Source organism: Ipomoea nil, unplaced genomic scaffold (genome assembly GCF_001879475.1).
Source record: "Ipomoea nil cultivar Tokyo-kokei standard unplaced genomic scaffold, Asagao_1.1 scaffold1286, whole genome shotgun sequence".
In the NCBI taxonomy this organism is placed as follows: domain Eukaryota; kingdom Viridiplantae; phylum Streptophyta; class Magnoliopsida; order Solanales; family Convolvulaceae; genus Ipomoea; species Ipomoea nil.
The window spans coordinates 144,353-155,000 of NW_017617714.1; the positions used below are offsets into that span (position 1 = coordinate 144,353).

A 10,648-nucleotide genomic window follows, 5' to 3' on the forward strand; every position below is an offset into this window, starting at 1 on the left:
GAATAGAGTGACGATTTTAGTCATTGAAGGACCAAATCAACCACTATATTAAGTGACAAATTGGTAGTGAAAATAAATTTTGAAGGATTAAGATTGTTACTTCGTACATAACTTAAGTGCTAAAGATAATTACAAATATAATACAGAGAATAAATTTGTACCACGGATATAACTGAAGGACCAAGAAGAAAAAATGCTAGCATATACTTATGCAGTCGTACAGTACCAATGTAACATCTTGGCCGTTTTGGACTTAATTGACTAATTAGTATGACCGTATGACCGTATATACTGGAAAGAGTAATATAACGTCGTCGTTTTGTAGGCTTTAATTTACAGCAGTTATCTTGCTGTTATCGAATATATATATCTTGTTCTGAAATTTATGTAAATGGTGTATATATATACAAACCCTGTCATATGCGTATATATCGATACTGATACTGATATGAACTGTACCTGTAAGTTCGATTCAGTCTTTATCTTCGACTCTCACTTTAATCTTCACGTATATGTTTTGGAATATTTGTGTCTGAGTGTCTGAATCAGAAACCCTAATTCTCAAGTTTGGTATCATCCGGGGACTTGAAAGATCTAATTTTTAGGTTTGGATCAGAATTTGTTGATGTAATGGCGGATCAAGAGGATGAGGATTTGAAGATGGCGTTGAGGATGAGTCTGCAGAGCGACTCTCCGGAGCCGAAGAGGAGCAAGCCGGGAGAAAACGCCGTGGGCGGGGAAGAAGAGGAGTCGTCGGAGGTGAGGAACCGCCGGAAGCAACGGGAGCTGATGGCGGCCGCTGCCGAGAAGCGGATGATGGCCGCCGCGAAGCATGCCGCTGACGCTGCGGCAGCTACAGTGGTTGGAACTGTGGAAATGAGAGGGGCGATCGCTGCGAAACAAGAGAAGCCCGGTGGTTCAAGTGCTGGAATAGATAAGGCTCTTAATTTGGTCAAGCGTGAGGATAAAAATGTCAACTTGGGGAAAGAGTTATCTGTTGCGGAGGCTGGGCAGTTGTTCTCGTTGATTTTCGGCAGTGAAGTCACGAAAGAAGTACTTAGGCAGTGGAGTAATCAGGGCATTAGGTATGGTCCAGTTCACTCTATGGATTTTGCATTATTGTTTCTTCAAAAATTTCAACTTTATTGTATATTTAGCTCATTATTCAATATAATTGAATCGGGAGAAGTTTATTTTCTGGTGATTCATGTTTCTTAGCATCTATAATTGTTTGAATTAGTTCTCATTTAAAAATCACTCATTTGTTGACTTTTAATTGCTTATGCTCATGAATTCCCCATTGTTGTGAAAATGTTGGCAAGTTGCTTTTATATGCTGTATAGTGTATACTGCCACCATGTGAATTGTATTTTTTTTTTTTAATCATTAGCTATAATGCTGTATGGTTGGCTTCTTCTTCCTTCCCTTTAAAATTAGGAAAAACAAACTTATTTCATAATCCATGACTATTTTTCTGCAAATCTAATATTGTAAGAAATTGCCACACATTGAGTTAGAAACTCACTTAATCTGTGATTAGAATGGCCTGTTGAGTGAACATTTAACTTGTAGGTATGTTATCATTTTATAAAATCAAAGCAGTTGCTTATGATCCTTGGCAATTGCTGTGGTCAGTATTGCCTTATTGGTAGACAGATGGTTTTGTATTTCTTCATGCATGGTATTATCTACTTACCATCCTATAATAAGCTGATACGCCCCTTGGGAAGTATATCTAATGTGTAATGTACAGGTAATATGACACTGTCTGAATCATTTGCAATGTCTGAACTTAATAGAACTATAACTGTGCATCCTTCAGCAGAATCATTTACAATGTCTTGGCTGGATATAACTATAAGTCTATAACTGGCTGTTCTTCACCTCATTTTATTTGTGACATTTGGTGGAATAGCAAACAACTGATCTTTGAGCTGGAAGTCATATGATTTGAAGTAATGGCGATAAATGGTGCACACTTAGAAAGGGTAGGTAGTAAAGGTGTCCTAAGCTGGAATATATCTATTGGTCAAACATATTCATTCCATTTAAGCTGACATAATGATACCTATGTTCCAAAATAAAGCAGAATCTTTTTGGCAAAAAAATCAGTTATAAGCAGATTGTGTTGTACTTTATTCTAACAAGTACTAGCACATTATTAGATTGCTAGTAAAACTCTTTTACTGTCAAAATGTGGGACCTTTTGAAGAAACAATTGATATGTTTTTGATAGTGAGGTGTAGAACAGATGCTCTTTAATTATGTGACTGACTTTGTTGGCCCTTGAAACCATGGTGTAAATATTGAATATGTTTCTGTTTACAATCTTATGAATAAATTGTTAGCAACACAACCTGTCCGGTTGGAGTTTTACCCATCTTAATTTAGGTTTATGGTGTAGTTGTGTGTTAATGACCTTCTCATTTGTATTTGTAAATAAGGCCATAATGATTCCATCCTTTGTTGTTGTTGTTGGTTTTTTTTAAAAAAAAAAAAATTTGTTTTTGCTAGAAAAAATAATTATTGTACCAAGAGGGAGTACTAGGTAAAGTGAAAAGTGTGATGTCTCATCTTGCAGGATAGCTGGATAGTTTCTTTGTTTTAAACAACGCTGAAATTTCCTGTATCAGAACTGCTATTTTCAGTTATGTAATCTTTGACAACTAGTTTATGGGTTGAGTAACTCATACATTGATTTAATATCTACTCAAAATGCTATTGATCAGTGGTGCAAGAGGATGCTGCTCTGTTTTGTGAAACAGGAATTTCTCCTCTTCTAGTCTCGGCTTCAAGCCTAATAAGTTTCACTGTTCAGTTGGTCCCATTTTACTTGTAAATACTTGATTGGATCACAATGTTGTGGTTATTTTATGCACTCAGAACTTTTGTTATTGGTTTTAGTGTTATGTTTATTATTCTGTTTCTGAGTCCTAGTTATTTATTATTTATTCATTTATTTTTTAATCTTGTGTTCAAAATTGTTCTGTTTTTGAGTCCTAGTTATTTATTATTTATTATTTATTATTTATTCATTTATATTTTAATCTTGTGTTCAAAATTATGGAGTTCTTCGTCTTGGGTATAGATCCCATTTTGCTAACATATGCTAACAAACTTTCTGTAGGTTTAGTTGTGATCCAGAAACATCTATGGGTTTAGTGCAGCATGAAGGTGGGCCATGTGGTGTACTAGCAGCAATTCAAGTAATTACTCGGATTTCTCTTCTTTACATTTGTAATTTAAATACAATTTCTGTTATGTAATTGTCAAGAATTACTTCTCATATTATTACTGCATCCAAGGCAGAAAAAGGAATCAGATGATACATCTTACCATTTCTCCAACAAATATGAAATAGTTCCCTTGATTCAATTATTCCACAGCTCTATTCTATCATGCTCTATTGACTGAATATTCTGATTTATATAAGAAAATGGAGTTCTCCAGAAAATATTCTGTAGATTGTTTTGACCCTATGTATCTTTGAAAATGTTCAGCTTGTGGATGTGTAAAGGAAAAACAATATATCATGAATATGTTGTTCAAATTTTCATGTGAATTGAACGTACTTATCTAAGAATCTATTAAAAGTTTAGTTCATGATTGTGGAGATATATTTATTATGGAGAAGTGTAAGTCTGTAGGGAAGGTTAAATATCATCGCAAGAAAACCCTATAAAACTTAACCAACTATAGCAAGGTATCAATGTTGATTCCTTGGAAACAAAAGTAGTAAGGCATGAAAGTTAATGTGCTCCAATAGTAAACAAATTAAAATACCATGGAACTTGATTCCTTTGAGTTTCATGCATATAAAATGAGAAGATGTGTTGATGGGGTTTTGACTCGCGTGTGCACACTTGTCGAAAGCAAGCTCTTTGTTGCTTAAGTGACTAAGTGAGCACGAGCAACACTACATTGCGTCACTTTAGTGAAGCAATGGAAAACATAAAAGAACAATGAAGTGAGGAAAAGCGATCTTCCTCAAATTTTGATCTAGTACATGGCAAGCACATAGCTTCTGGCGATCAATTGGTAATTCCATAGCTTTTGGCATTCTGTTGGTGACTCCATAGCTTTAGGCAAGAATCGGTCAACCTCTAAGAGGTATGCTACTTAACCTTAGAGAATCGACTCCATAGCTTCAGACGACTCCAATCTCTTCTCCTTCATTCGTCACGAAGAAGCTTGGCTATTGCTGTTTTTTTTCCCCTCTCTTTCTTGGTTGTTTGCTTCTTCCCTCTTTGTCTCTCTCGACCTGCTGTGTGTGGACAAAAAGAGAAGAGTGTGTAGTGCACACTCCAACCATTGGTGTCTTAAACCCTTATGGCCTTATTAATAATTTAATTAACAAAGGGTGGGCAGTGTGGCTTTTCTTAAAATAAATAAAACCTTATCTAATGCATTCAATATGATACTTGATTAATAATTCGATATCTATTCAATATGATGCTTGTGCAGTGTTGCAAAAATCCCGCCTAGGCACCGATTAATCGGCGCCTAAGCGCTAGGCGCCAGCCGGCCGCCTAGCGTATCACCATAATCGGTGGTCTAGGCGGCTGGCCGGCTAGGCGCTGACTGTCTAAGCATCCTAGGCACCGACTAGGCCGCCTAGCGTATCACCATAATCGGTGGTCTAGGCGGCTCGCCGGCTAGGCGTTGACTGTCTAAGCATCCTAGGCACCGACTAGGCCGCCTAGGTACTGACAAGGTTGCCTAGTCGGCCGATTAGCTATTGTTTCATTCTTTTTTAAATGGTTTATTTCACTCAAAACGACATCATTTTGAGCGAAATAATCCTAAATTGTTGAAACTCTAGATGCTTTTTAGGTTAATATTTAATATTTTAGAATTAACTTTTAAAGTATTAAATAGTTTATAATTATCAAGTCTTAGAAATTTTAAACAAATTTTTTAAAAATAAAAAATAAAATAAAAAAAATACACGGGCACCTAGGCGCCGATTAATCGCCGCCTAGGCGCTAGGTGCCCCCGGGCGCCTGAGGAGCACCGAGCGATTTTTTCAACCATGTGCTTGTGTTTATTTAGATAAATAATGACTGATGAATAATGGAATATATTATGTTAATATGATAATACTATTTTTATTATATCAATTGTAGAATTTTGTATACTCGTCAAAAGCAATCATTTTTTCGCTTAATGGTATACATCAAAGATAAGGATGCAATATGCTTGTATTGTTATAAAATGAAGTCAACTATAGTATTTTTCTCTTAAAAATTGCATTATGAACCATTTAAATACCATTCTAGATTATAAAATTGAGGGAAAGTCATACTTGTAGTCATTCAATTGTTCATGGGTTACGAATGTAGTCCGTCTATATTTTAATTGTTGTATATCTAGTCCTTCAATTGTTGGCCTAGTTGCAAATCCAGTCATTTGCTTAAAGCACTAAATTTACAACTAAGTCAACAATTGAAGGACTAGATTTGCAAATAGGTCAACAATTGAAGAACTAGGTTTATAACAATTGAAAGACATGGACTAAATTAATGACTTGGTTAATAATTGAAGGATTAGATTGACAGCAATTGAAAGACAAGGACTACATTTGTAACAAGGGAACAACTAAGGGACCAAAAGTGTAATTTTCACTAAAAATAAATTTTGCTACCTTGTGTTGCTTTTTATACGAAAGCAACGCTTCTCTTTGCACTTTGAAGGGAGGTAACCCTGTCGCTTTTCTATGCTTGTTGCTTTAAAAAACTTTGTGCGCATGCATAGAAATACGCCTGCTTGAATGCGTTATTATTTTGGTGTAAAGAAGAGTCTTACCTTTGACATACAGGATTTCATGGAGTGTTTAACCACTATGAATAGACCTTTTGTAATGCTCTGAATCTGATTTGTGCATTCATGTTGATAGTAAATTATCTATAAAGCATTAGCAACTTTCCATCTTTTTCACAAAACATGCTTTGATGGTGCAGGCTTTTGTTCTAAAATACCTTTTATTTTCCATGGAGGAGTTGAATACTGCAATGTCAAGCATATCAACAAATACAGGCTTGAGAGGATTTTCCAAACATGAATATGTAGGTGCTGATAATTTTTCTTCTCTTACCGAGGACAAAAAATCAATGTGAGTAATCTCTATTTTTTTAAGTGATTTAAAATCAAGATGAATAATCTGCGAATTCTGTTTCTTGATGTTCTAATATCATTGTCTTTCAAGATGAAAGGAAAAATAACATTGTACACGAAGTATGGCCTGGATTCTTATGCTTCTTCTGACTTGTTTATGATCTGGCAAGAGTAGATCATGTAATTGGAGTAATTTTTAATTTTAGTTGAAAATGATATACTAGTTCCAATTTCATCATGAGTCACTGAATGAGTGGCAATAGTGTCAATTAGACATCTATATCAGTTAATTTAACTCTTTAATGCCTTTCAAACTCAATCTAAAATCTAAATTCTTTTTATCAGTCAGATAATCCTCAGTTATTCCTTGGTTGACAATATTAGAGATATTTTTGCCCACTGCAGTAATACCCCACAATAACAAATGCAGTTAGTGCATCTTTTCAGATTTTATGTTTTGATTTTGATTTTCTCATAGCAGGCTTTTTACACTGGGTATGAAGAGGCACGGTGCCAATTGGCACTGTATATATATGTGTGTGTGTGTGTGTATATGTATATTTATATGTGTGTGTATATGTATATTTGTATGGTTTTTTTCCTACATATCTGATAACCTAGTCTGACAATAATACCTAACTTTACTTTGAATTAGAGAGACATGTCACATAACTATATATGAGTGTAACTGTGTAAGAAAGATTGAATTTCCTTCATTTTTTCCTGAAATTATCTCACATGAAACCTTTGAATATTTTACATAAGCATGAAGTATGGTAACTTTTGGCTACATCGTGACAGAGCATTGGTGAGAAGTATGGCCGAGATATTGTTTTCATGTGGAACTAATGGAAGGGCTGTTATAGCATCTTTGAGAATTCTCGATGGTGACCTTGAAGGGTCTGTTGACAGCTCAAGGGATGAGGTAAGGCACTAAAACATTGTTCATATGCTGTTCAGTGGGGAACACCTTTGGTATCCATAATTTTCCTTGAAGAATGATAACTTCTCTATTCATTTATTTTACAATGCTATGCCTATCAGCCTATGTAATACTTCTTAAGTCCTTGTATTTTACGGGTTTTGTCTTCAATGAATAATTGAAATGCAGCAAGTTGCTGAGTTTCAAAAGAAACCTATGTATTTACTATTTAGAACCAACCACTGTAGGTAATAATAATAATTTTTTTTTTTTTTTTTTTTTGTGAATTTTTAATAGATTTCTTCCTATACAGGTCATTGCAAAAGCGCTTGACGGTCTTACAATTGAATCAGGCTTGGACTTCCACAATGTTCTAAGTGTTAATGAATACACTTCACCAGCAAGTGCACTTGAAAGGATCGAAGCAATGCTTCCTGTATACCGGAGTCGTATGGGAGCAATGCTTTTCCTCATATCTGCTTTGCTATCTCGAGGAATGGTAAGTTATTTTGTGACAAAGCTTCCGTTTAAAGACATGTAATTTGTTACTCTTTCTTTAGGCATACTAGAAAGATGAAATCTAGTAGTGGTCTGGTTAAAATCTAATTGATTTATCATGGAAAAAGATGAAATCCAGCATTTGCATGTAGTCTTTGTATCATTTAAGTAGTTAGATGCTCTTTTAACTTTGTGCATTTTGATTACCTATCTATCCAAAATTAGAAAGCTCCTGGTATATTATTTTTGAGAGAAGTTTGTAGAATGTCTTTTAGCAGCTTATCAAGGTGAAATCTATATCGAAATATAGGAAGGGCAGTGCATGTTGGGGTGGTTAACTATACTAATGTAGACCACAATGGCAAATAACAAAATCTATTTTCAATTTTAGACATTTCCTCAGTCAGCCCACAAAAGAAGGGGATCATTTCTAATATAACTTTTGGTACATTCACAAAGGAACAATTAATCTAAAGAGTAAATGTGTTATGTAGTTAGACTAATTGGTGCTCGGATAAACCGATCAGATTTTCATTAAGTAATCTTCTTTGATATCCTTAAGACATCAATCCCTGATAATTATGAAGTCTACGAGGCTTGTAACTTGAGAAGTTTCCCAACAGTGATTTCTTATTCAAAATTTGTCCTATACATTGGTAATGTGTTGTTTTTTTGAAACCTGTATTACTCCGATTTCATATTTTTCCATTGTTACTGCAGCACATTCTCAGTAGATACGAGTACTTTGCATGTATATTGAAATGCATACACCACTTCAAAATTGAATGTATGTCTATAGTTTTGTGCGATTTACAGTTTTGTTAGATTTGCTATGACGAGGATATTCAAGTTTCATAGCACTTGGGCTTCAAGGTGAAATGTTTTTAATACCACAATTTCACATGAAAGAGGACACCATCTTTTTGTATAGGACCTGTTAAAGTACAACGGCAAATTAAGATCTCAGATGTCCTTGAGTACTTGAATAACAATGATGTTGTTGGAGACATGCAATTTGCACTTATATGTCTGTCTCCTTACCTAGCTTGCTTGTGTATTGACGATGTTTTTTTATGTTCATCTAGGATTCTGTTCAGGCTGACAGGGATGATCCCTCTCAACCATTGGTTACTGCTCCTTTTGGGCATGCTTCTCAGGTACCCGAGGAGCAATGAATCTCCACTCTCCTTACATATTTACAATTCCTTTCAGCAACTATATTAACCTCCGTATTTGTATAACAGGAAATTGTAAACCTATTGCTATGTGGAAGGGCTGTGGCAAATGTTTTTGATGGGATGATGGACTTAGGTGGTGGCATGTTTGTGAAGGGTATATCCACAACTGTTGAAGTTGGATTCCTTACTCTGCTAGAATCCCTAAACTACTGTAAGGTTGGGCAGTATTTGAAGTGCCCAAGGTGGCCGATTTGGGTTGTTGGTAGCGAATCTCATTATACGGTCCTATTTGCTCTTGATACCAAAGTTCAAGAGGAGAATGAACTTGAGGGTAGAGAATCACAGATCCGACGAGCATTTGATGTGCATGATCAAAGCGGTGGTGGAGGGTTCATCGGTGTGGAAGGTTTCCACCAAGTCCTTCGGGATACCAATATTATTCTCCCAGCTGAGAAGCTCGAGCAACTTTGCAACACGGGATTCATCGTGTGGAGTGAATTTTGGCAGATTCTTTTGGATCTCGACAAGAATCTTGGAGGATTGAAAGATTCTAGTGGCTTATCGGGGAAAAAGGTTTTTGATCTTTATCACTTCAATGGGATTGCAAAATCAGTTATGAACGGGAACCAGCCGTCGTCTGGAAGAGAAATTCCCCTACAAAGACCAAGACTAACTAAGTTGAGGGTCTCAGTTCCCCCGAGGTGGACTCCAGAAGAATTTATGTCAGACGTTCCGGCTAAAATTGATCCCGGGGCAAAGGACACAGTCACTGAAGTGTCTAAACCCGAGCCTTCTCAACACGCTCCTTTAGTCGACTGCATCCGGACACGCTGGGCGCGTGCCACTTGTAGTTGGGAAGGCGATGCACCCAGTATAGTCTGATCGGTTTAAGAACAACCCCGTCGATACAACAGGAGCATAAGATCTGGAAGCAAGTGAGCATGAAGGGATTGGAAGAGATCATTTCAAGCTATGAGTTTTGTACCAGAGAGGCAGGGATTCAACATTGTACTAGTGTAATTTTATGACTCCAATTTGGTTTGAAACAGTCCTATTCCGAGGGAACAAGGACGATTTGTGTTCCCATTATCTTTTCTTTTCCGACCTCTAGGGGATTTGATTTATTATATGCGTTGGATATTAATTTGTTTTTTTCCCCAATTTTTTTTTTCTTTTTTCTGTACAAGGGGAGGCAGATGGATGAATAATCGTAGAATTGGTTGGTTGGTTATATAGAGATTGGTTGTTGTAACTGTAAAAACCCTCCCCTCTATTTGTAATGAATTGAAATCTGCTGAATAGCAGAGGCTGAGGGTGGAGATTGGAGGAAGAAATGCAGCAGGCAGAGATGGGATATTACTAACCAGGGAGTAGTTCTAATGACGCATCAATTTATTTACCGTTATTATATAACTTGTCTCTTTTTGCAGATAATAACATACTTTAGTATCAACAAATTAATTTCTCGCCTAAAACTTGAAGAAGTATTTTTATTCTACTTGCAGGTTGGTAACATCTCTTAGATGTCCATACATACCGTACGATTAACAGCACATTTGGTTTATGGAATGAATTTTAAGAGATTATATGAATGTTATTTCATAGGGAATGGAATAAACAAGAAATAGAACATAAATTGTATTATATTGTTTGGTTCATTAAGGGTGTATTTGGAAATTTGGAAAATAATTTCTAGTGTTTGGCAAGGAGTAAAATAGTAAAGTCAATGGAAAATGAAGCTTGATCAATGAAAAATTGAGTCATTTTTACGGAAAATGACTTCTCCTTTTTTTGAGGGGAAGTCATTTTCTGCTTCTCTTCTTTGCGCAGAGGCCAGAAACCGTAATTTTTCTTCTTCGCACGTAGCTTTTCTTCTTCGCATAGAAGCCAGAGATCGCAGCTTCTATTCTTCGCACATAGGCTAGAGACCACCAAT

General features: G+C 36.0%; 1 protein-coding gene across 2 annotated transcripts; it reads left to right on the plus strand.

The window, feature by feature from the left end:
• The first annotated feature begins 368 nt into the window (after positions 1 to 368).
• Positions 369 to 10,016, plus strand: LOC109184815 (ubiquitin carboxyl-terminal hydrolase FAM188A). Of its 2 annotated transcripts, XM_019334862.1 has the most exons (8): positions 369 to 461; positions 617 to 1,085; positions 3,128 to 3,206; positions 5,961 to 6,112; positions 6,916 to 7,039; positions 7,350 to 7,535; positions 8,620 to 8,691; positions 8,779 to 10,016. In XM_019334862.1, exons 2-8 carry the CDS (start codon positions 631 to 633, stop codon positions 9,592 to 9,594), a joined length of 1,884 nt encoding a protein of 627 aa, XP_019190407.1. In that variant the 5' UTR covers positions 369 to 461; positions 617 to 630; the 3' UTR covers positions 9,595 to 10,016. The 2 variants fall into 2 exon arrangements, with proteins under 2 accessions (XP_019190407.1, XP_019190406.1); XM_019334861.1 differs by having other exon boundaries at positions 391 to 1,085.
• Positions 10,017 to 10,648: the final 632 nt, after the last annotated feature.